This window comes from Phragmites australis, chromosome 20 (assembly GCF_958298935.1).
Source record: "Phragmites australis chromosome 20, lpPhrAust1.1, whole genome shotgun sequence".
In the NCBI taxonomy this organism is placed as follows: domain Eukaryota; kingdom Viridiplantae; phylum Streptophyta; class Magnoliopsida; order Poales; family Poaceae; genus Phragmites; species Phragmites australis.
This window is the reverse complement of record NC_084940.1, coordinates 3900008-3926885: the sequence shown is the minus strand read 5'-3', so window position 1 is coordinate 3926885 and position 26878 is coordinate 3900008. Positions and strand designations below refer to the sequence as shown.

The 26878-nt window shown below is 42.4% G+C and overlaps 3 protein-coding genes across 3 annotated transcripts; 1 reads left to right on the top strand and 2 right to left on the bottom strand.

Annotated features, from left to right (window-relative positions):
- The first annotated feature begins 7030 nt into the window (after positions 1–7030).
- On the top strand, positions 7031–8694 carry LOC133902230 (tetraketide alpha-pyrone reductase 1-like). The gene is made up of 6 exons (XM_062343838.1): positions 7031–7151; positions 7263–7435; positions 7643–7831; positions 7938–8100; positions 8253–8445; positions 8544–8694. Exons 1-6 carry the CDS (start codon positions 7031–7033, stop codon positions 8692–8694), a joined length of 990 nt encoding a protein of 329 aa, XP_062199822.1.
- Positions 8695–13215: 4521 nt separating this feature from the next.
- On the bottom strand, positions 13216–16286 carry LOC133901807 (uncharacterized). Its single transcript, XM_062343312.1, has 4 exons — positions 16043–16286; positions 14904–15940; positions 14080–14626; positions 13216–13967 (listed from the first exon to the last, which is right to left on the bottom strand). The coding sequence occupies exons 1-4, from the start codon at positions 16203–16205 to the stop codon at positions 13549–13551; spliced, it is 2166 nt and encodes a 721-aa protein (XP_062199296.1). The 5' UTR covers positions 16206–16286; the 3' UTR covers positions 13216–13548.
- A 4738-nt stretch (positions 16287–21024) lies between these two features.
- LOC133901913 (chaperone protein dnaJ 10-like) lies at positions 21025–26589 on the bottom strand. The gene is made up of 10 exons (XM_062343446.1): positions 26283–26589; positions 26129–26188; positions 24998–25080; positions 24623–24782; positions 23492–23621; positions 23035–23193; positions 22736–22914; positions 22558–22638; positions 22319–22465; positions 21025–21435 (listed from the first exon to the last, which is right to left on the bottom strand). The coding sequence occupies exons 1-10, from the start codon at positions 26367–26369 to the stop codon at positions 21337–21339; spliced, it is 1185 nt and encodes a 394-aa protein (XP_062199430.1). The 5' UTR covers positions 26370–26589; the 3' UTR covers positions 21025–21336.
- Positions 26590–26878: the final 289 nt, after the last annotated feature.

Sequence of the window (26878 nt, the reverse complement as noted above, 5' to 3'; positions counted from 1 at the left end):
CCTTCATGGAGTCCTCCATGTCAGACATCGTGCATCCCAAGGGGTGGCTTCCATGGGAGAACGACATCCCTACTGACGCGTTGTACTACAACGAGTACAACAATGATGAGCCTGGTGGAGAGCTGAGGGGGTGGGTGAACTGGTGCAGCTTCCTTATCATTCGTGATGCATCCGAGGCTAGCGCCTTCACAATAGAAAACTTCATCAATGGCAACCAGTGGCTACCGAGCACAGTAGTCGAGTACACGCTCGGCCTGTCGCTATAATCAAATGAAACTTTATCAGTTACTCCCTCCGTTTAGAAATAGTATGTTTTTTTTGTGTAGCGAAAATAGCCCTATTATGTTGATTATGATTTTGGTGATTAATGACAACATAGTCATTAGGACTAACATGCTTGTCAAGAATATATATTAGTAGGTTTCATGGATGCAATACATCAAGAAGTCACCGTAGGCAGGATAAAGTTTGATTGAATTGGAGAAGTACTGGGAGAATTGACCTCACCTGAAGGTCCGGTGCAGAGGAGTTTGCACTCACCGAAGCATTATACACAGGGGCTGATAGCCTCGCTGGATAGTCCGATGCTCTGTGTGTTAAACTCACCGGAGTATTTCTGACAAATGGGAGAAGGCTGAAGATCTCAGCGAATAGTTTGGTGATTTGCACTGGGTAACACCAAAGCATTTCTTGTAAAAATAGTGCAAGTGCAGAAGACTGAAGATCAACCCAGAGGGGAGAAGACAGAAGAATGCAAGTGCATTATATTTAGGGGGAGTATGTCCTATAGATTATGATTTTGAGACTAACATATGTTGCTAGATATATCTTTTGTAGTCTCATGGAGAAATCAAAATGTCCCCAGAGGTATGTAATGCTTAAATGTTTCAATTGGTATCATTGTCAATTCATTTCTACATTTAAGCTACATCCATGTATGATATGACTTAAACTTTATACCTCTACTTATTGTCTAGATGTGCATATATTGCTACATTCCTACGAGTGATATACACAAGTGGGTCTTATTATATATATGCACATATAAAGGGGGAGTTCATATTATATCATGTGAGTTTCATGAATTATGATTCTTGTTTATCTTTTTCAATTGATATCAATGCCTCATATCCTTACAATTGGTATATCTTTTCAATTGGTATTATTTCATTGGTCATGATTTATGAAGCTATCTCCCATGTGACCTAACGTTTTTTCTTGAGTTCAACATATGTTTGTAGCCCTTTTTGAGATTGTTGACAAATGAGGAAAAGTTTGATGACCAAAGCAAGAAGCAAACATACAAAATGTCTAGGAATGCCGAAGTTGACAAAGAGGAGAAAAAGATATAAGAAGCAACATGAAGCACCTAGGTTGATAAAAAGGGAGAAGCTCTTGCATGAGTCGATCAAGGGAGATAGTGGCAATAGAAAAATAGGGAGCCATAACAAAGGGAGACTAAATGGTAAGAACATGCATCCAAGCAATGTGCTAAGGCTTTGTGCTCTTTACGATTGATATCATTTATTATTTATCACTTGCTTTGATTGTGTTGTCATCAATCACCAAAAAAGGAAAGATTGTAGTGAAATGACCCTATTAGGTTATGATTGTGGTTTTGATGATTAATGACAATATAGTCATTATGACTAACATGTTTATCAAGAATATATATTAGTATGTCTCATGGATGCAATACATCAAGAAGCCACAACAATCGGGATAAAGTTTGATTGAATTAGAGAAGTCCTAGGAGAATTAACCTCACTGAAAGGTCCGGTGCAGAAGAGTTGCACTCACCGGAGCATGGTGCATAGGGACTGATAGCCTTATCGGATAGTCCGGTGCTGTCGGTGTATCAGGAACCAGGGGTCCCTGAGTCCCGAGACCGGGCCGGCCATCCGCCACGCGTCACCATCCCGCGAGGTCCACCCTGCAAGATAAGAAGAAGCTAAGTCCCGGGAGAAGGTGCTCGGGGCCGCCGCCTCTAGTTCCCGAGCACCCCAGTTCCCCGATGACCCGCAGAGTCCAAGTACCGGGAAGGAAGTACTCGGAAGGGTCCTCGCCTACCCCCGAGTACTGTAATCCCCCGATGATACAAACAGCCAAGTGCTCGGGAGAGAGTACTCGGGGCTGCACGTGGCAGCCCCCGAGGACTCGGTTCCCCGAAGGTTTCCCCCGAAGTGCTCGGGAGAGAGTGCTCGGGGCTGCACGTGGCAGTCCCCGAGGACTCGGTTCCCCGAAGGTCTCACCGAAGTGCTCGGGAGAGAGTGCTCGGGGCTGCACGTGGCAGCCCCCGAGGACTCGGTTCCCTGAAGGTCTCACCGAAGTGCTCGGGGCTGCACGTGGCAGCCCCCGAGGACTCGGTTCCCCGAAGGTTCGCGCAAGATCGTCCGACGACCCGAAGGGTCCCATCGTCGGGGTGTCAGCCAGTCAAAGGCCCAATGCCGCATTTAATAGGCACGCGCGGCCTGACATCCTGACATCCTGACATTCTCAGCTGCCCACGCCCTAGTATCAGACCCTGCCATGCTCTGGTAGGGGGGCGTGGGACCATTAAATGCACGGGTCCCGTCCCGTTTCACCCGGGTGCCTCGGGATAACATTGCCAAAATCGAAGCGCTCTGCCTGCCACCCTGCTCCGGCAGAAGAACAAGACAGGGTGGGCCCTCTTAATAGCGCCGGAGGACATCTACAGTGACGGATGGTCGGATGCACGCCGCATTTTTCCACCGCCTCTGTCACTTCGCCAAGATGGAATGATGACGCCTTTCTCCGTGGCGCCTTGGCACTCGCGGCCCCTCTTTCCCATTCAGGATAAGTCGAGGTCGGCGCGCCTATAAAAGGAAAGGATGGAGAACACATAAAAAAAAGACCCCGAAGCTCAGATCAAAAGACGAAGAACATCACAAACAAGCTCGAGCCAAGCTAGAACACGAGAGTCTCAAGCTCTCTGTAGACAGCTCACCCCTGTAACCAGATACATCCTTGAAGAATTCCCTTCAAGGAAAGGTATAGCACTCACACAGGAGTAGGGTGTTACGCCTCCGTACGGCCCGAACCTGTCTAAACCCCGGTGCACCCATCTTTCTTGCACTAGGACGATCATCTCCCACCACCAGCCACTGTATTTATTTCCGCTCCCATCTATTTCCCAGACAAGCTCGTTCAGGATCACCCCCCCGGCCGAATCTTTAAAAAGGGGTCTCTCGGGATCCCTGCGACAGGAGTTCATCCTCCGACAGGTGCTCTGTGTGTTAGATTCACCAGAGTATTTCTGAGAAAGGGGGGAATGTTGAGGACCTCATCAAATAGTCCAGTGATCTGCACTGGGTAACACCGGAGTATTTCTTATAGAGAAGAATGAAGTGCAGAAGACTGAAGATCAATCCACTGGAGAGTCCGGTGCTTGGTTTGTGCACACTGGAGTATGGCACCAGAGTATTTCTTGCAGAGGTGACTGTAAGTGCCGAAAAATAAAGATCAACTCATCGGATAGTCCGGTGATCATAGAAATAGTTACACGAGAGCATTTCTAGGGAAAAAAAGAGAATGTTTAACTCATCGGATGGTCCAGTGTGAATGAAATGAACACCGGATAAATGCATCGGAGAATTTTACACAGAGAGGCTGCAAAGGCTCGAATGGCTCAAGATTACTCACCAGAAGGTCCGGTGATAGATTTGAAGGCACACTAGAGTGCGGTGTTCACAGAGGCTGTGAGTAGAATTCCAACGGCTAGTTTCTGAGATTGTACTCATTTGATGATTCGGTGTTAGTACTACTGTTTTCACCGGATCATCCGGTGTTAACAGTTTTTCTAAGCCATTAGTAAAATGGCTAGTTGGCGGGTTCGAGGCTATAAATACTCATCCACTTAGTCATTTAATGGTGTGGTATGCTGCTAGAGTCTAGAGAAAGCTCATATACACTTGAGAAGACATCCAAGCCACCAAAGTACTTAAAGTGATCATCTAATGCGATTAAGTATAATATTAGTTAAGTACAATATTAGAGTGTTTAGTGCTTATAGGCCTAGAGTGAGTTGTAACTAGGTGCTGTAGCTTGAAGAATGTATCAAGGAGTGATCCTAGCTTGTACCGAGTGGTACGTCGGTATCTTGGAGTCTTGGTGACTCACTCTTGGGTCTTGATGGCTTAAGCTTGTTGACCATTTGACTTGGTGTGGAGCGGCAACAAGACACATGTACGGGGACGAGAAGACTCTTTCCTTGGTGGCTCAAACTTTGAAGTGATCACGGCGGCAAGTGACCAGAAAAGAGGCTAGTGGTGAGACCTTGTCTTGGTGGCTCATCGTGCTTGAGACCTTGTCTTGCGACTTGTTAGCTCAAGAGCCGTGATCGGAAGAGACTTGACGAACGAGAGTATATTCTTTGTGGAGCTCAAACATGAATTAGGGGTGACATTCATGTCAACGATACCACATGATAAAAATCTCTTACGCCAAGTTTATCTCTCTACCTTAATTACGTTTTTGCATTTACATACTTATAATTTTCCTTGCTAGAGTAGGTTACAACTCTCTTGAGCAGTAGAGTAGACACACTAGATAAATCTATAGCATATTTAGATAGAAATTGATATAGGTTTATCTTGTGAAGTTTTTGGAGCCAATTTGTTTTAGGTTTCTAAGTGTCCCAATTCATCCTCTCCTCTTAGGACGTCACCGTTCCTCACACTCAGTCTTCGAAGTTAGATTTTGACTAAAGTTTTCTCACAAAATATATCATTTATAGTTACAAAACTATATAGTTTGAAATCATTTTGAATTGAGAATCTAGTTATATAATTTTTATACACTAGATATTTTTATAATTTGATTAAATGTTAGTCAAAATATACAAAATTTGTCTTTTCTAAATAATGTATCTACTATTTTTGAACGAAGAGAGTAGTGATTTGGTTATGTCTTTTGATATTTACATTCGTGTGTCAGAACTTTAGTTTACCCGAAGAAATTTGGTATGTAATTTTAGTTAGTAATTACCATATACGTTAGTAGCTTTGGTTATGCTTAAGTGTTGCCTCTGTGATGGGCTAAAATATCATGTGCTAGCTTGTAGCGTTCCTTTTTCTTTTCCTGAAGTCCTTTTATATTGTTTGAGTAAAATTCCTGAAAGTTCCTAATTATTAAATATCCCTATAGAAACTAAGGTTTTTAAATTTGGATAGATGCAACGGAAATTGGAAAGCACTAGCTGGGTGCATCAAAGCACGCGGAAATCAAGGAAACATACCCTCTTATTAGGAAGTAAATTTTATAAGATTCGGTCTCACATGTAGACCCTGTGATGTGTCGACACGTGTTCTCCGTCATGCAGGCATGTACGCACGCAGGTCATTGGATCAAAAATGAATGACGTGAATAGAGATCTCGCATGATCTTTCTCAAAAGAGCCTTATAAAATTTGCTTCCGTGTAATTATATATCCTTCCATCACCACCACCCTAGCCAAGCAATTCGGACTATCCAAACCGACAGCAGGATGCGTCCGGACCGTGGATCATGCCAATGGTGCGCCACTCGTTCTACCTCCGCCTCTATCTTCTTCTTGTCGTGCTCATCACCGTATCCACACATTCATCCGCAACTAGTGACAAGCTGCCATCCGCAATGGTGGCGGCGGACAGTGGCATGCAAGCACAATTGGGAGAGTGCTGGGGACGCGGCCCTCCCATCGCCGGTAGGCAAGAAGGTAGTGGCCTGCTACGTGAGTGTGAATCTTTACATGGATATTGCACTCGAACTCATGAATCTATACTCCTACTATATATATAATTCATAACTTGTGGCTAATCCAGATAATCTCTAACATTTACTCGAGTTGATCAGATAGTCACCGTATATAGTTGGATCTCGTTTCTCCTTTTAAAAGATACATTTAATATTCTATTATTAGTCTTCCATACCAAAACGTTCAATATTTGCCCTCCAAATATTCTAAATTCAATATTTCATTATTCGTCTTCCATACTTTTTCAAATTATTATATATTATGTTGATTCCACGGATGTACCACAAATATAGCTTCTCGTATCATAAAGTTGTGAATGTAACCTAACCAAAACACGACTGGGATCCTCTGCTTTTACGGAGCAAAGCCACCGTGCTACAGTATGTTTGCTAGTAAATGTGAGTACTGCTACAGTAATTTGCAGTGAATCACTGTAGCACGGATACTATAACAATAAATCTCAATTGTCCGTTCAAAGGCTACTGTAGCGCGATGAATTTGCTCCGTAAAGACAGAGGATCTCAATCCATCAAAACGCGTGTGGCCTGAATAATTAAATGTTTTGCTGTGTACTAGTATCTCCGAGTGATTTGCTTTTGCTTATCTAGATTTGTACTCCCTGTTCTTTCATATAAGATTCCGGGGTGTAAAAAACATTCCTAGTTAAAAAAGACAAATTAATATCCACCAAATATGGTTTGAAACTAGTTGATTTTCGTTGGATCTACAAGAAGCCCTGCGGCTCTCATGACCCATGACCAACTCCTATGTCACTCGAACGCCAAGGCCTTAACGACAGCATCATCAAAACGAGAACAAATCTGATGATATTACAATTTTGATATGTAAGACGAAAAGTGTGTTGAACTAAATATAAGCAGCATCGCCCTCCAGTCTTGTGTTCCTAAACGTTTCTTCTCCACAAGTATGCTGCTTTCCAACTTTAAGTTGGTCGCCCCAGTTTCTTTTCCTGACTGTCACAAGATGATGGAATGAGCAAAGAAAGCTGACACAAGAGCCTGCAAACTCATTGTAAATCACCCGACTTCATTTTAGTCTACACCAACTTGTCACCTAGAATGTGATGCCTCCTGAATCTACTGTAAATCTACCTTCAACCAACCCAGCTTGTATCTGTTAACTACGATCACCAAATTGGGTTGATGCATGTACCATTCTTGCTCTCCCTTCTCTAGAATATTCTTTGTGGCGCCTATAAGATCGAGAAGGTCGATTTGGACCGGAGCTCAGCATCACTTGCATCAGTCTACGAAAATGGTGAGCTCAACCAAGGGCAAGGTTTGTGTAACCGGGGCTTCTGGCTTCATTGCATCTTGGCTCATCAAGAGACTTCTCGAGTCAGGGTATCATGTGCTAGGGACAGTCAGAGACCCAAGTATTTTACATATACGAATTAATCTTAATTACGATTTTATTTTTGCATATTGATCCTTGTTACTCGCAGTTGCGAGTTAATGAGTTACTGATTTTCTTTGCAACTTGACAGGAAATTACAAAAAAGTGGCACACCTTTGGAAATTACCTGGTGCTAAAGAGAGGCTGCAACTTGTGAGAGCTGATCTGTTAGAAGAAGGGAGTTTTGACGATGCCGTGATGGCTTGCGAGGGTGTATTCCACACTGCATCGCCTGTCCTCGCTAAGTGTGATTCCAGTAGCAAGGCATGCTGCATTTGCTCTAAACGGTTAACTTTATCGTCATTTTGCCATCATGCTACTATATATATGTAGCTGGATAATCTTACTGCATTCATTTCATTCTTGGCTTCGTTTATCGAGTTGTTGGGGTTTTACTTTTGCTTTAGATGGTGTTCTGTGGAAGTGCATCTACCATGATTTTCACTCTTTTTTGTGATATTCATGTTGCAGGAAGAAACGCTCGTTCCTGCAATAAACGGCACTCTGAATGTACTAAGATCGTGCAAGAAGAACCCATTTCTCAAGAGGGTAGTTCTTACATCTTCGTCGTCTGCGGTGAGAATTAGGGATGATGCTCAGCCAAACATCTCACTGGATGAAACAACATGGAGCTCTGTGCCACTCTGTGAAAAGATGCAGGTGATATATGGAAACAATCTAGCCCCTAATTTGGTTGTACTTTACGATTAATATATTGTCTTAAACCTTGATCTGAAAACTGCCCTTCTCCCATGTTCCTCCAAAGCTATGGTATGCCCTGGCAAAGGTATTTGCAGAGAAAACAGCATGGGAGTTTGCCAAGGAGAATAGCATTGACCTTGTGACTGTTCTTCCATCATTTGTCATTGGGCCCAGTTTATCCCATGAATTATGCGTTACCGCTTCAGACATCCTTGGCTTGTTTCAAGGTACTTATGTCCTTCTAGTATCACCATTAATCTCCCAAAGTGTGTTTCTATGTTTTTCATATGCTAACCCTTAAATACTAAGCTAATCTACGCCAAGAAAAATAACAGCTATTCAGTTAATTAAACGGGTGTCGAAAAAAATGGTCTTTCAGGTGACACTGGCAGGTTCAGTTCTTACGGAAGAATGGGGTATGTTCACATCGATGATGTCGCAAGCAGTCATATTCTAGTGTACGAGACACCCGAGGCTACTGGGAGGTACCTGTGCAGCTCAGTGGTGCTGGACAACAACGAGCTGGTTTCCTTTCTGGCAAAACGATACCCGATCTTCCCCATACCTAGGAGGCTAGTCATCCAATCATGTGCTCTGCTGCAAACTTAGACTGAATATCTTTTCTTGAAATTTTGACTGATTGTCATGGTGTCTCGAAATTGCCATGCAGATTGAGCAACCCGTATGGGAAGCAGTCGTATCAGCTGAACACATCCAAGCTGCAGGGGCTGGGCTTCAGGTTCAGAGGAGTGCAGGAGATGTTTGATGACTGTGTCCAGTCGCTCAAAGATCAGGGCCATTTGCTGGAGTGTCCGCTGTGATGAAGAGATCTTCTGCACGAATGGCAAACGCAGTTACAATTACGTCTAGAGAATTGTCGGCTCCTCGTCACTTTGTTTCAATAATTCCATGTTAGCTTGCTCGCTTAAACCGCGATTGTCAGTGTATCAATCAGGGATTATGGGACTTAAAATGAAATATCTCCATTTGCTCCTTTTACTTGTGGGTGATGATTAAACAAACTTTGTTTCAACAAACTTGTAACACCCCCAGGGAGCACCATATGCCCGAAGTACTAACAAACTAACCTACGGGTCGCCGAATAAGAAAATTTCAGCATCATTTTCCTTGTAACCAAAGATATAATTGATCAAACACCATAAAGTGAGAGATAAATATATCATCACACTGAAAAATAGTAAATATCCTAGCAAACGAAGAATATGCCTCAAACATACAACCATGCCACAACCAGACGAACATACAACAAACAACTAAAAGTCTAAACTAACAACACAACTGAACTAAACCAAAAGTAGAGGTGTTCGTGCAAAGACATCTTGCAACCCATTTTGCATACTCGCCGCCACCTCAAGACGTACCTGAAAAAAAACAAGAGTGAGATTTAAAAATCTTAGCAAGTGAATTGCTTTAATAAGCTATTGAGCTACAATTGATTAACGTTTATCTTAGCAAAGATAATAAGTTGAATAAGTTAACAATAAATGTATAACATAATTAAACCTAACAAGACAACAACAACCACATACTATCATCCGCTAGCTATGATTTACCATATCAGTTTCATCCAAAACGGTATTAAAGACTTCTTTATGATATAAGAACGACGTCGAAGCAATTAAAATAAAGATATCCATATGAATGCAGATGTGTGCATAGGTTGTGCTCTTCCTTACCCTTCCCCCTTCTCAAGTAACGCATAAGGTATGCACGTACCCCTTCTTGGGTAACATACGGTGTTGTAACAATATAGTCGCAGCCACAAGACGACGATATAACTTCCAACGCATGATGCATATGTATGACATGCTTCATGCATAAGTAACAATATAACTTCCAACATTGCATATAATAATAAATGAACAACTTTAAAGCGACAAATCTCGCTTACTTCACTTCTTAATTTTAGGATTCAAGTAAACTTTAGAAAGTAAATATTAAGTCATCAAGCATAATCGAGGGACATAATTTCAAACATAGGTATATACGTCATGCTTCGCATTCGAGAAATATAAAGAACTGCAAGAGAGAAGACCTATCTCACTTTCTTTAAAAAATTATTAGTAAGTATGGTAATTAAAAGATAGAGGTAACCAAATAACAAGTGCAGCAAATTACTCCACCCTTGTCATTTGTGTCGACCTATGATTTGTGTTGTCGTGCCCTTGTGCGTGAATTGCATGTGGTGGTGGTGCAACACATGCACTCCGTTGTGTGAGAACTCCGTCCAGGCTTCCTCCATCCTCCGACTAGCGATATCTTGTGCGCGGTGCCTTCATCGCGCGCGCGTGTCTGCCGTGTGCTCCGGTGCACAGTGTACCTGCCATGCGTGCGTTGTCTTCCTTGGTAGCGTTTTGTGTGGTGTTGGCTTTGTTCTCACTGTGCCTTGCGCTCTGGTGTTTGGTGACTTCCTCCCTGACCCGGTGTTGGTGCTCCTCACTGTTGCGGCTTTGCTATGCTCCTCGAGTGTTGGCCGTAGTGTACCCTGTTGTCGACACATTTGTATTGTACCCCCGCAAACATTCACCCTATCGACCTCAGCATAGAGGGAGTGCCTTTGTTTTCTAGGACAATGCTTTCTAAGATTGCTCCCATTGCCTTTAAAAGTATAGCTTGCAATTTTGCCATAACTGAAAGTGCATCTAGGCTCCAAAGTGGATTTTGGTGATAATGACAAAGCAATTAAAGAACTAATAAGTTTTATGAGTCATGAACAGGTGTTAATTCCATCAAGTAAGATATGTGATGCATTGTGAACCCCCCATAATGGATAAAGGAAAGCTACTTGGCTCCTATACTTTTAATTTTTTTTTATACTTTATAATTGAGTTTAGGATGCCGTACTATAAAGGGGGATATGAAATCTACTTGGTTGTACAGAAACAGTGCTCAATACTCCAAACGAACCCATGAGAGTCATAGCAAGTTAGCCCTGAATCTTTTATTTCAGAAAAGTCCGGAAGGACCGCACTTTTGTGCGGAGGGTCCGCACTTTAGTATTTCTCTCGGCTAACTGCGGAGTATCCGCACTTTTCTGCAGAGAGTCCGCACAAGTGTAGAGGTTCCGGACTTGTGCGGAGGGTCCGCACTTTTTCAGAACATAACGGCTAGTTTTTAATTGTGGAGTATAAATACCTCAACCTCTTCAATGTAACAGCTCTCTGACTTTCCATTCCGACCAGCTTTGAGACAAAAGGCTTCTAGCACACTAAAAGCTCCTTTCCACTCCCATTTGTGATTCTAGTTGAGATCTTTGCTAGGGTTGAGTGGGTTTAAGCAAGAGTGCTAGTAAAGTTCATAGCCATCATTGAGCACTTGTTTCTTTGTCAAAGCCGGTGATTTTAAGTTTATTACTCTTGGTGGTTTGTCCACCTAGATGGCAAGGAGTTTCCCGTTGAGCTCCCAAGCGTGTGGTGAGCCTCGGGAAGTTTGTATCATCCTGAAAAGTTGAGTAAGAAACTCGAAGCTCGATCTTTGTGGTCGCTTTGGTGAGGAGAGGGTTGAAAAGACCCAGCTCTTTGTGAGCACCTCAACGGAGACGTAAACACCCCTTTGTGGAGTGACCGAACTCTGGTAAACAAATTCATGTGTCAGCTTTGTTCTATTACTAGCATTTGTGTATTATCTTTTGTTTGAATAGAACTCTAGGTTTTATACCCGATCTCTTTTATTGCAAAGTTTGAGTTGCAGGTATTTGATCCTATAAGTTGTAATACTCCTACTGATGCTTGGTAAACCTTAACCTTGTCACTCATCACCCCAGATTTAACTTCAGTTCATAATCTCACAAAAGTCTGGAGTATCCGCACTTTTCTCCGGAACCTCCGGACAAGTGCGGAGGTTCCGGACAAAAGTCCGGAAGGTCCGAACTTTTTAATCCGTTGTTTTGAAGTTTGCAGAAAATTTAGATTTCGCCTATTCACCCCCCCCCCCCCTCTAGGCGACATTTCAATAATGTGTGCCTATATCTATTGTGTACAGTTGTTGGGAGTAAATTATAAGTTAGAATTGGTGGGGTATTTGCTCTATGATGATAGCGGACCTAGGGAGATCGGTGTGACAATATAGTAGCTGTTCTAGAGTGTAGTTGTGTAGAATTCATATTCTAGCACAATAATGTTTATTAGCGAGCAATATGCATTTAACTTTTATATGCTAATAGTTTAATTGCTAAATAATCAAGACCCTGAATTTGTTAACTACAGTCTAGAACAATAGTTTGGTACTGTCACACTGATCAATGATCTGGATTAGCCTTTGGCGTTCGATGACTGTTAAATCTGTAACCCGTACTGAAAACTCATTAATTAAATTAACACTTGTTGATATGTTTCTAGTGTTGTCCCACCTTAATTTGCCGATTGTCATATTTGTTTCATTTTGAATATGAGTAGTAATGTTCATGCTCTAATTAATTTTAAAATGCTCATGTTCATGTGTGTGATATACTACAATGGCTGTCATGGCCTGTTTATTATGTTAAATCTGGAATCATTTTAATCAGAATGTTGCTAAAACCCACTTTGAAACAATAGTTGCTACTACTTGCTATCCGAGCCCTCAATACAGGGCAGTGGAAAATGCCAAATTCTACGTGGTGGGTCATAGTCCAACATTGTGATTGAGGAACTATCTGTAAATTTGATGAGGATTGTCTCAACAAAGAGAAAATGAACTATTTGCCACTGAATAGCGATTGGTTCTACGATTCGCTATGGATTAGGTCTAGTTTCCTTCCATATCATCGAATAGCGAGTTTTCTTCCTTTTATGCTATCGCCTCTATTAGGCAGGTTGTGGACCTCCTTAGACGCTATAAAAAGGCTATGTTACCCTTATTTCAGTATGTGAGTAATTTTCTTCATTCCATTGCGAATTATTGACTAAATTTTTGTTGCTATACGGCAAACAAAAGCTAAAAAAATTCTCTTTTAACACTCAGTTTAAAGTTGAAAAACAAATTGAATATATATCACATACTACTAACAGAAATTTGATCAGTAATTCACAATGACATGAGAAAAATTACTCACATACTGAAATAGAGGCAAAATGATCTTTTTACAGCATCTAACGAAGGTCACAATTAGTCTAACGGAGACGATGGCATAAAAGGAAGAAAACTCACTATTCGATGGCATGGAATTGAAGCCGGACATGGAAGGAAGCCGGACCTATTCGATGACGAATTGTAGAATCGGTCGCTATTCAATAGTAAATAGTTCATTTTCTCCTGAACAAATGAATTGCAGGTCTTAAATATACAAAAAAAGGAGTCATCTACTTCTCAAATGGGGAACAAGAGACATATACATGGACATGGGATCTTCAACTTTACCGATGATATGTACAAAAACTGCAGTTCTTTCATTGTTTAATTACATTCAGCATACATTTGCCTCAAAGCGTACATGAGGACAATAACTTCGTAGGTATAATATTACCATCAGATACCTCACATTTGTTTCCTTTATTTTTTTCTATTGCATAAGCTCAATGCTAACACTTGTAATCACTGTACCGCCCTTAAAATGCTCCTAGCTCTTTGCCCTTTTGAAAGGGAAGGGACAGTGAAACAACTCATACTGAGAACCAAAAAGAATTAGAAAGGACTAGATCACCAGCATAACAGGAAAAAAGTTGTTGTCGATCCTGTCATGCAGAAGAGGATTTCCATAACCCCTTGAATAAATTGACCACAGACCCAGCGGTAAAGGTGCACATGACAGCAGCAAGTAAAACCAGTAGAGAGCCGACGATTAGTCTGCCACCTCTTGTAACCTGAATAACAGGGGTGCTTGGTTCTTCACTTGCAGCCTGTTGTGACCTGTAGCTAGAGATGCTCTGTAGTGTTCTGTTAATGACAGTGTTTTCTTCACCTGCAGCTTGCTGTGACCTGAAGCTAGAGATGCGCTGGAGTGTTCTGTTAATAACAGTGTTTTCAATTTCAGCAGCCATTGCTGGACTGCTAGGTACAGAGTCCAACAAGGCTGACAATGCCGCATTGAACCATGATTTTGAAGCACTTGAGCCCCTGTTAGGTGGCTCATTAACTATATGAAGATTCGGAGTGTCTGCAACGTTCAGGAGTAACAGGCCAAATCAGATATTGGACAAAGTTATGTTTCAAGTGATGAAGTGATCCTACAAAAAAAAGTTCAAAAATGAAACGAAATAATTAAGCACCTGATGCATGTGAGGATAAGACAACATGATCATGTTGCATATGTCTCTGCACGTTAAGAGCGACCTGATAATGTGTCCTTATTTCGGTTGTATATTGATATCCCTGGTTCTGAATTCCACTGTTGCCAAAATCAACAAATTGATTTTCAGCTACCACGCCAACTGCGTCGAATGGCCCAGGTAGGAACATAGGGGCATCGGAGTACTCCAAATTGTCAAACATCCCATTCGTTGCAGATATCAAGTGCTCAGTTGTTGTAAAATTCGTACTCTGTTCGACATCGTCCAGATCAAAGAAATCATTGATTTCAAGGAACTCCTCGTCAGCATCATGGCTGTTGTAACTAATCAAACCTGGCACGGAACGTGGCCCACTTGTTTCTTCAGCAGAATTAGTTTCTCCACTAAATGGCACATTGGTAATATTAGACTCTGGAATTTGACTACTTGGCTCAGTTTGTGGATCAAATCCTGTGCATTCTTGAACTATACAAGAAAGATTACCAACTGGAGCACCACGAGATTCATGAAAATCTCCAATGCCGACCTACATAAGTCAAAATAAGATATCTTATGAATCTGAAACGTTGAGTAAAATACTTCATGCATATTATTACAAGTTGTAGCTGCATCATGCAAGGTCAGAAACATATTCTAACATTTGCAGATGACACCAGAAATTCATATGTCTTTTAAAATTCTAAACTGGAGTGATTATATGATCATGATGGATAAGCAATTAGAAATCACACTGCTAAATGTTGAGGTTCCCAACCTTCTAAAGGATGAACTAGTACAAAGTATAACTGATACACAAGACAAACCTGATTGAAGTTATGATGACCAAATGGTGTGGAGAGATCTGACAGAGGTCCGACCATTTCCTGGTCATTGGCTATTTGCAGCATAAGGCCTTCAAGATCCCCAAGTGGAAGCTCTGTGCCAGTACATTCTGCTATCACCACAGCATCACTGCTAGCGGTAGGCTCTGCAGCACAAACTTCCGGCCCCCTGTCGGCATCAAGCCAAACCTGATGATCGTCACACTGAAGCTGTAATTCTGGAACTGATGTTGAGAAACCCGAGAACAATGCGGCGTTCTGCTGATCATCGGACATTTGCATCAGAAGCTCCTCGATATCCCCAAGAGGGAGATCAGTGCAAGTATTCTCTGCCGCTACCACAGCACCAGCACTACTGGAAGCACCCACAAGATCAGCCTCGTCGCCACGATCACTGAGCCATCCCTGATCATGACCATGCTGAAGCTGAACTTGGGAAGAAGCAGGTGTCGAGAAATCTAACTCTGCTTCAACTTGCTCCTGATCGTTTTCAATTTGCGTCAGGAGCTCATCAAGATCCCCAATCGGAAGCTCACGGGTAGTATGCTCCTCGACTGTAGCAGCAGGACAATTTGTGGTTCTAGGAACAGGACGAGCGGCAGCATCCGCAGCAGGCACTCCCTCATCCTCATCGTCACTCAACCAATCCTCCTCCCGGAAGGGCGCGCCGTACTGCTCGCCGTTCTTCGGGCCCGCCCCGCTCTTCTGGAACAGCTTGTACAGCGCGAAGGCCTCGCGCCCCAGCGCGGCCGGCGGGAGCGCGTCGGCGAGGATGGTGTACTCGTGCATGACCCAGTCCGTGCGCTCCCCCCGCGGCGCGCGGCCGTGGTGGTACACGAGCGTCTTCTTGTTTCCCACCGCCCGACAGCCGCCGCCGGCGCAGACGAAGCGGTCCTTCCCCGTGGCCTTCCAGTAGCCGTCGCCGGTGGTGCGGCTGGCGCGCGAGCCGTTGGGGTACTTGCGGTCCAGCCGGCTGAAGAAGAACCACTGCCGGTCCCCCGTCTGCAGCGCCGACCTCTCTGCAATTCCGACGACGATTTCAGGTCACGAGACCGCGGGATTGCAAGAACCGAAGCGATTTTTTGGGGGGGGGGGGGGGTGAGGGGGGGCGACACTCGTACCGGGGAGGTGGGAAGGGTGGGACTTGTAGACGTCGACGTCGGCGACGTAGGGGGTGGGGCGGCCGGAGGCGATCCGGCGCTTGAGGAAATAGAGGACGAGCTCCTCGTCTGTGGGGCTGAAGCGGAAGCCCGGCGGCCACCGGCGCGGCGGCGGGTTCTCCATCTCGCCGCGGATGTTTGGTGACTGGCGTGCCGTCTGCCTCTGCCGGGTCGGGTCAACTCGACGGTCGCCCTCCGGCTACTTAAAAGCTAAGAAATATGTATAAATGGGTCGTGTAATATGGCCAGTCTGAGTATAATATTATTGGCATGGTTCAAGCACGGTTCGATCTGAGTTTAGATGGATCGAGTCGGCACGATACGGCACGAGATCTCGGGTCGTGCCTGGGCCGAGTGTGCGGCATGGCAGGCTGGATATTTTGGACCGGCACGGCAGGCTGGATATTTTGGACCGACACGGATACGACCCAGCATGGCACGGCACGGCCTGAGTACGCAACGGCTCAGGAGGCACGGCCGGCCCGGCACAGTATGGCCCGACGCGTCGGCTCGGCATGCAGCGGCTCAGTCGGCACGGCACGGCCAAGCGCGCGGCGGCACGGCCCAGCGGGCACGCCTGGACCGGTAGTAGCTGTTGTGGGCCTGGCTGGCATGCGGGGGCACAATGGGCATAGGGGCACGACGGGCACGCGGGCCCGTTTAACCAGTTAACCCAATATTTTTGAATTTTATAGTCGTTTTGTGACCAATTAAGCTTAAAAAATTCAAAAAATGCAAAAATCACCATTTTTCATGTATAAATAGAGGAGCACCTTGTCCTTCCATTCCACTCCAGTAACACCATTTTCTCTCTTGTTTTCTCCTCTCATTATTGTCTCAAAGTTATTGAGAATTAGCAATAATTTGGCAAAATTAGTTTGAATTGTTGCAAAAAATCCGAGTAATTCCAAAACCGTCATCCTGCTGACCTGTTGTCTTGAAGTTGAAGAAATCTTGATGATTTTTTTAATCGTTGTTCAGTCTTATTTCTAACTCTGAATATTTGCAATTTTTTAGTGTCATTCGACATTGATCATGCATGCCGGTGATCATAATACATCCATAGATCATGATTTTTTTTCTCCAAAGACTCACAGGGGACTACGGCCCCTTTGATACCAGTGCTGCAGGTGATGATGGACCCGACGGTAAACCTCCGGTTGATTCACATGCAGGTGATACAGAATCACCTCCATCATCAGGCTCTACAAGTACGCACACATTAGCAAGCACCGGGTCTAAAAGATCAAGAGCCGGTACTTCCGAAATTTGGTAAGACTTTGAAAGGTTATACAAAGAAAAAGATGAGGTAAGTGTCAGGTATGCTAGGTGTTATATTTGCAAACATGAATTATCTACAAAGCCCTCGGATGGAACGGGGCACTTGAAGAGGCACGCCACAAGTTGCAAGCGAAAGAGTAGAGCAGCCATGAAGCAGACGGTGTTGTAGTACAACCCCGACGGCTCTATTCGTCATTGGGAGTACGACTCTGCCAATGCTCGAAAAGAGCTATGTCGCTTTATTGCAAGAGAGGATTTACCACTCAATATCGGTGAGTCTGCTGCATTTGAAGACTACATTAAGAAAGCTCGTAATCATAGGTTCACGTATGTTTCTAGACAGACAACTAGTAGGGATATAGTAAAATACTATAATGCGTGTCGTAGCAAGCTTAAAGAAATATTGCAAACATGTACATTTTTAGTTGCTTTGACCTCGGACATATGGACAAGTAGGGCTAGAGAGGATTATCTTAGTGTGATTGCTCATTTTGTTAATAATGATTGGGAATTAGAAAACAGAATATTAGGTTTTTGGTTGATTGACAACGCGCATACTGGTGAAAATATTGCTGAAAAAATATCTTAAGTAGTTGCAGACTTTGGTCTCACGAATAAATATTTTCTATCACTTTAGATAATGCCGGTGCAAATTCTAGAGCAATGGATATTCTTACTCCGTTGTTTAGTACATATACTCAATCTTTCTTGTTACATCAACGTTGTGCTTGTCATATTATCAATCTTATAGTAAAATTCAGTTTGAAGAGGTTGTCGTAATACCTAGACGATCTTCGTACTGCAATATCTTTTGTGAACTCCTCTAACCAACAAATTGTAGCATATAAACAGTATTGTGTTGCAATGGGTGTGCGTCTACGTAAGTTTGTTGTGGACATACCGGTAAGATAGAACTCTATTTTCTTAATGCTCAAAAATATTATACCATATAAGAGTATATTTGGTGTGTTTATTCATACACATTACCATCAGCATGGGGTCAAACTTTACTCACGGAAGCGTATTGGTATGTTGCCGAAAGGATACTGGAGTTTCTTGAATTTTTTTATAATTCAACCGTGAGTTTATCATGAGTTTATTATCCAACATCTTGTTTAGTAGTGCATAATATTGTTGAAATTGCTACTTATTTAAACAACTATGAAAATGACAATCTTCTAAGAGATTGTGTAGTTCCTATAAAATTTAAATTCTTAAAATATTGGAAAGAAATTTCTTTGTTGTACGTATTTGTCTTTATTTTAGATCCTAGAGCTAAAATTGCAGCTTTCTGTAGAGTTCTCACAATTCTAGGTGATGCTCTTGGCCACGATTATTCTAATTATTATACTAATGTTCGTTCTAAGTTATTCGGAGTTTATAGTAAATATGAAATAAAATATGACGGAGTTCACCTGCAACGACCTCCACTAGCACCCACAACAAGTAAGAAGACGACAACGTGGGGAAAATATTTGGTGCAAGTTCTTCATCAAGAAGTTCAGACTCTTCGTCACGATCGTCTACGAACACTGAAATTCTAACATCCGGAGAGGAGCTAATTACCTTCATTGACAGTGACGTTATCAGCCATGAACAAGAAAACTTCAACATACTGCAATAGTGGCATGAGCACAAGACGAATTATCCAGTGCTTTCACTGTTAGCGTGAGATTTATTAATGGTTCATGTATCTACAGTTTCTTCTGAGATTGCCTTCAGTCTTAGAAGAACAAATCTATCAAGTGAGATGGTTGAAATACTCACCATAGTAAAAGATTGGGAACAAGCTGAAGCACAAATGCAATACACTGCAGAGAATACTGAGTTTGAAGAATCATTCCAAATTTTGTATCTAGATGTTGATGAGAACGTGTAATTTCAAATTTTTTGAGCTAGGTTGTACTCTTTTTCCCTTTGCTAGAAATGTTTCAATAAAACTCATTTTTAGAATTAATTATGTGTCCCTATTATTTCTAAGTTTTTTATTTTATTAATGTTTTTTCTTTATTTTTTCGAAAACAACCCCAACGACCTCACCCACATCTCATTTTGGCCTATAAATACCATCTAAAACTCCATGTGATCTCATCGGCCACTCATCTCTCTTTTCCTAGTTGCTAGCCAAGTAGCCAGTAGTCACTTCACATCAAGAAATCAATTCCATATTTCAATTCATGGATCAAGACGTCGAGAACTCACGTGCATAGTCATGGGTGTGGCAACATTTTGAAAAGGTCTTTAGAGAAATTAACGGGGAATAGGTAAGATTTGCTAAGTGTAATATATGCAGCAATGAATTAGGTGCCAGATCTTCAAAATGGAGCGGGACACTTGATGAACCATATTAAATATTGCAAGCAAAATTCTGGGATTTCTAATGAAATCATGTAATTTTTGAAGCACAATCATAGGTTGTACTCTTTTTTTCTACTAGAAAGGTTTTTAACGAGGCAACCAATCAATAAAGCTCTTATTTATTTATTTTATATAATTTTTTTTTGATTTTTTGAAATTTTTTAGCTATTATTTTTTTATTTTTTCCTATTTTCAGAGTGCTGGCGGGCCGAGCGTGCCTCCACCGTGCCGGCCGGGCCCGTCGTGCCAAACAGGCCCATCGTGCCGTGGACCGACCCGACACAGCCCGGTGGAAGATGGGTCTTGCCGTGGGCCGAGGACGCGGTACGCGGGCAGGCACGGCCCGACCCGTTACAGTAATCGGGCCTATCGGGCCGTGCCAAGCTGGGCCCGTACCGGGCCGACCCGAGTGGCCTATTTAGTCATCTCTGGAACTCCCAGTTTGTGTGGACCCCGCGGTTCCTATGTGACTTCCTGGTAACTTTGCGCCCATTTTGCTGGGCCAAAGGCTCAAAAGCCGACCACCATAATATTGTAAAACACAGTCGATTCCAATGTCACTTCTTACCCTACTCACTTCTTATCTAATAATAAACTCTAAAATTTAAATAATTTATCTATTTTAATTATCTATCTTTTTTTCAGTCTCCATGTCTCGTCAGCGGCTAAGAACATGAGACCGTTTTACTAACGAAAATAAATAAAGAAATTAACATATAATATCATCCATATTTTCAGATCTCATTTTAAATCAAACTATAGCATCACTCTTAACGTATTCATTTGACGATGCTCTCGTAAAGCATTCACATCTTCGTACCATAAATTTATATTTAACATTACTATATATAATATTTATATTTTTATTGTAACTTAGCTAGGTATATACAATGAGTGCACAACAAGGGCTGCATTACTAGGCAACGAGCCCATGCCGCCTGGTCCAAATGTCAGTGCCTCCCCCCTCCCGCCCTGGAGGTATTGCAATTGCAACACCATACCTTTTTTAGACGGTCTATCCTGAGATATCATTGTAGTATTTGAACTCACTCCCACACACACCCTATGTGCAAGCAAAGACCTACATCTATACTCAAACTCATACCTTGGAGTTCAGGAATTTCACAGAAATCTCACAGGAAACAGTATAACTCCTACAAAAACTCCGCACTGCAAAATAGCAATGCAGCAATGGGCATTGTGTTCATCTCAGGGGGGGAAAGGAAACAATGGACACTGCGAACAGACATTCCAATTATCAAAGTTACAGAGAAAGGCTGGAGATGATTGCCACGAGCCATGACTTTGCGAAATTTTCACATATGGGCCATTGACTAAAACAATTATGCACCCATAGGCACATTGGAAAAAAAGAGGAAGTGATAGTTCATGTACAACAAGCCTGCCTGTACACAACACAAAGGCTGCCGTCGTTGCATGATTGATTGATTACACAACTGAAGAGAAGAAAAAAGATGCAATATATAACCAGCTGCTGCCTCACTCTACTACTACTGTTACAAATACAAATGAGGACCATGCGATCATATACTACACAAGCAATATGGTACAAAATGACGACCCATACAAAACGAAGTTACTGCCACTCGAAGCAGTCATGGAACGGGATCCCTCTGCGCGCCAGGTGGGGCAGTAGGCATTGGGAAGTTGAATGAAGAATAGCCGCCAAACTGAGGGGCCTCCACGTATGGACTCTGAACAGAAATAAGGGAAGTTTTTAGTCTTTTGTTTGACAGAGCAAAATTGCATGTCCAAAAAGGGTTTTGTTTATCATAAGTATCTAGAGTCGGAAACAATGGAATTATGGATTGTGAGTGTTCATAGCAGAGGTACAACTAAGGAAATGGCCAATGGTTGTCAGTATATGGATAGTGCATGCATGTCAAGTGATTCTCCATCATTTTGTATTCTCTTTCCATTGAGTTTATGGGATGAAAGACAATCTAGGATAGGCAACTCAACACTTATGTTATGCCATGGCGGTGTAAGGTTGGAGTTGGGTTTTAGCGCATGCATAAGTGCAACAGGTTGTCTTCGACGTGATGCAAAGCTCGCAGCACCAGTCATTAGATATGGTGGTGGAAAAAGCAATAAAGGATGGTTATATGTAATTGAAATTGGATATAGGTGGAAAGTCAATGCAGCTTGACATCAATAGGTTACCATGAGGTGTGGTGGATACCGTCATACCAGGACATTTATGTAGGTAACTTAGTCTAGTCGGAACATGTTAAGATTTAGCTAAACAGCAGTGACCTATCCAAGAAGTATAGTAGAAGTTGGAGGCGTACAACTGCTAGGAGCCTAGGACAAGGATGACCCAGTTAAGAGGTCATATTGATGCCCTGGTTTTAGGTAACTCTGTTCCAAAATTACTCTAAACCTGCCTATGCTTGTCTCAGTATGGTAGACTATATTCATCTACTTTTGAACTCTTCTAAGTCAGGTTGGTGCTGCACTGCTAAACCTTGCACGTATCAGGTCTAGTCCACACTACTAAGTGATGGGGGGGGGGGGGTCCTTAAGTCTTGTAACTCCCAGAGGTAAGTGACAACAACGATTGTAGCAACTACACACCTGGGAATATGGTGGATTTGGATCGAATGAATGTTCCCTGGGAGATCTTGGCGATGAATCCGGGGAACTACCATCATTGTCTTCCGAGTTATTTATTGTATTCTCCACTGCTGTTGGCTCCCCCTCGGTAGAATTGAGCTTAACACGCTGCAGAATAAAAGCCCAACTTAGCTCATGAATAATAACACTAGATAACTTACACATCAGAAATGCATGGATAAATATATGAAAAACAGTACCTGGAATATTTTGCCTAAAGTTTTCAATCCTTTAGCTCGAGCTCGCAGTTCCTCTTTCCTGACACTGTTGTCTTGAAGCACCTGATATTGGTAAAATGTTTTAATCCACTGTTACAACTTACGACAATGAAATGTAACCCCAAGAACTGGGAAAGGTAGCCTAGACATGAAAACAGACCATTTGACACACATGCGATAGAGTTGCTTCTATATCCATAACATTAAGCTTCCATAAGGAATCGACCATAACACTTTTGTGGGTCTGCATGTACGCCTCAAGTTCCTCTTCGGTGTAGTGGCACTCAGAACTGAGATGCTTCTTCCAGTCTTCCTGCAGCTGCATAAGAGCTATTACACCTGCAGATATATAAGAAAATCAAATTCCATGAGAAAATTACAGTTCTATACAAAAACCAACATTATAAAAATTTATTCATTTCAATTCAACAAACAATGATTAAAAATAATAACTTTAACCTGTTGCAGCTGTTACTTGGGATTTAATAAAATGGCCTTTGTCTCTGAACCATTCAGCTATAAATGGAACACCCAAATATACGGCTTTCTTTCCAAGCTCCTTCGCAGCTTGTCTTGAATATACGTAACCAATAGTACTCAGCATATCAACCCCATATGCTGCAGAATGCAAAACAGGACCACAAAAGAGATCTGAGTTAATACTTAATTGTAGCCAGACTATGATCATAAAAAGGAAAAGAAAGTGCTATTGAATGTAGATTTGCTGCTTGATTCATATAGGGATATACAGGGAGAAAAATGGTGGAAAGAGATTCAAAGCTACTGTGTTGGGCTAAAAGCAGAAAAGGCATCCAGAGCTACTAGGTTGTTGAATGGACAGAACACTTAGCAAGCAATAAAAGGGTTATTATTAACAATTTGAGGAGGTGATGGAAGGATTATCATGAACACATACCTGCATTAGAAAGTCTAGTCACCTCAGCTTCAGCAAGCTGGATAAATTCCTCTTTGTTTCCTTGAACATAGAGGTGCAATCTGTTTTTCAGTGTCTCTGCAAGCTTCTCCTCCCTTTCCTTCTGTACAACCTACGGGCATAATCAAATCCTTAAATGAATACTACAGCAGAAACTAGAAAAGGGATGACACACCAAGTAGCATATTTTATAAAGTGGATATTTAAAGCACTAAAAAAGAGCATAAATTTGGGTAGAATTTTCATACATCTACAATATAAGGCATCAAGCGCGCTTAATCTCAGTCAACAATGATGAGTGATGACTATATCAGCCCCTAGTTTCATTCAATTGATATTACAAAGGTTCAACGGGATCACTAGTATAAGTTACAAGTGCTGTGGAGGTCAAAAAGCATGAAGACAGATATTCTCCAAGAGAAATCCCATGCAGAAGGAACTCAGAGAGTGTATCATGTGATGATGGAGTTTCTCAACTTCATCGTGCATGGAGGTTTGCCAGGGTTTGCAGTACATGAAAGTTGTCAAAGCATTTAAAAGGCCAAGCATGTAGGCCAACACTCCGAGTGTGACGCACAAGTAAAGCATGAACTGCAAAAGGCAATCTAACGTTCTAACATTCAATTTTCATAACTTTGTTGAGTAAGTGAGTATGAAGCCTGTCACAGATTCAAGACTTCTCCTTCCCATATCAGGATTTAAAAAAGAAATGGGAGAAATAAAAAAAAATCTAAAAATCAGTGCCAAACTTTAGTGTGTTTGTGCATCGCCTTTGTATAACCTTACAAACAACATGTTAGAAAATGTAAGTTTAAGGAAGATAAAAAGAAACATTCACAGATACGTTCTCTGATTTCTCATTATATTTCTGACTTCTAGTGTCAGGAGATGTGTTTCCCTGAACAATAGTTTCAGTTTCACTATGATATTATTAAAGTAATAGTTAAAGGTATGTAACAACAAATGCCATGACTTGCTTGTGTAGTATATACTGGGAAGCTAAAAGAGAATCGTAGTCTTATGTGCAAAACAAACAGGTCTGAATTTCCAATCAAGAATGAGTATGTCAAATATAATGGATTGTCCATAAATGATTCTGTTAAAAGGCCATACTCGCATTTTCTCCTGCAACCTCCTTTCATCGATCTGTTCCTCTTCACTAAAGATGTCAAGTGAAGCCATGGACGCCATAGCCAGTTGACCAATGTAATCCTCAAAAAGCTCGCTACCAAACAGCATTGCAAAAATTGCTGCAGGATCAATTATTGCTTCCCTATAGGATGTTGACAGAAAACAAGTTAGAATGTAATCATCTAACAAGATTTGAAAGCATATTAGAGTTACAGCGAGGAAAAGAACTAAAGAAGAAAACAATTAATTATGTCTCTAAGCAGTCAACTACATAACTATTATTCTCCTAGACCACTCCAGTTCTTTGAATATTGTTTTCACAAATAGCATCATGGGAAGTATTTCAATTATACGTACGTCGAAATACCAGATTTCCCATGTGAGTCGTAGGCTTGGCGCTGTGCGGGGTCACTGAGTACTTGGTATGCCTCACCCAGTTCCTGCACTTGAAGTAACTCAGATGAGGATATGATTCCTCTTTTGAAAACTCAAATTTGTGTAATGACATCAAATAGCATTCCAAAGTGACAAGATGCACAGAGGAGCAGGTATACTGCAGCTATACTCAACATAATGCAAAGGAAACTTGATAATGCAATTTTCGCTCCTGCATGATGGCTTCTAATACAATCGCGGTTTAGAGAAGGAGAACCATATGATATGACAAAGAGAACTGCTGATAATTGGAAATAGTTTCTGATGGTTCAGTACATTGAGGTAATATCGTTCAATACAATCAAGTAACACAGGCTTAGAAAAATCATCCAATGTGTCACTGTATCATTGATATGTGGCCCTAGGTCCCACATGTCAACCTCATATCAGATGGCTCCAATTTATACAAGATTGCAGTGGTACTGAGTTAATTATACCTAATAATTATGATCATTTTTTGCCAAAAAAGGACACTTTATGATGTACAAATCAGCTAGTAAAGTAAAGTTGTTTCGGCCACAGAAACTTGTAAGGGAACTAGGTTCTATTGCCTTATTCTTGAATGCATATTTTTTATGCGCAGAGAAGACGTTTTTGCTTAGTGATTGCAAGGTAAACATCTTTCACTGAATCACTTATACTAAACCTCAAACAATTTTATCAGCTTAGCATCAGACCATCGCTCAGTAACATGCCAACATAAATGCCCCCTGGCGTTTGTTTCTCTCCCTTCAGCATAACTAGAGAGAGCGAACACCTTTCACAATCACCTAGCTCTGTTTTGTGCCATGAACAATGAAATATTTTCAGGCTACATGGCGCAAGATACCACCAGATCCTGAATGACGACAATGCTACATTTCGAAACACGAGAGGAATAGAGAACAAGAGTGATTGCCAGTGGACGATTCCTTGCTCACTGCTCAGTGGCAGCAGCAGCAGCATGACAGCTATAGAATGAGTAGGATCGCGGTGCTGCAGTTGAGATGCTGAAGCAAAAAAACCACCGAGTATGACGCAGCCAAACAACAGTAGGACAGAGCGAACACTTGCCTGGAACTTCGCTGCCGCAAACGGATCATTGGGGTTCTTGTCCGGATGGACCTGCCTCGCCTGCAACACCAACACCACCAGCAGCAACCAACGAAATGAGAACAAATCATCTCTCAACCCACCACAAAGCTCAAGAGGGGAGGGCGTGCGGCACCTTGATGTAGTAGGCCTTCTTGATCTCGGCCTCGGTGGCCTCCGAGCTCACTTCCAGCACGTCGTAGTACCCCGTCTCCCTTACCATCGGACCAATCTACTCCTCCCTTCCGCTCTCTCCTCCTCCTCCCGCTGCTCCGACTCGATCAGAGGCCCCGAGATCTCCTCCCGCCGCCCCCCTCCTTCCTTCCCTCTCCCCGAGCGGTGGTGCGAGACAGCGAGACGGGCGAGGTGTGCTCTGGCGGCTGGGGAATGGGGATTCCGACCATAAAGCGCTTCGAACAATTCGCGCACTTATTTTTTCCTCCACCGTATTATATTGCGAGGATAAGGCCAACTCCAACGGAGGAAGCAAATTGCAGATTCGGTTGCTACAGTGTTTTGCGGGGTACTGTAGCAGCGCTGTAGAATCGGGTCCAGCGCTAAAATGTTGCTACAGTACTGTAGAGGGAGGAAATGCACTGCAAAGCAACTACTGTAGCAGTGCTGTTTGCGGAGGCTGCCGGTGAGTCTGGGCAGAAAAACGCGTCAGGTACTGTAGTTGTACTGTTCTCAGAGACCGACCGCGAGACCGAAGAGAGAGAAAGAGGAGTAGAA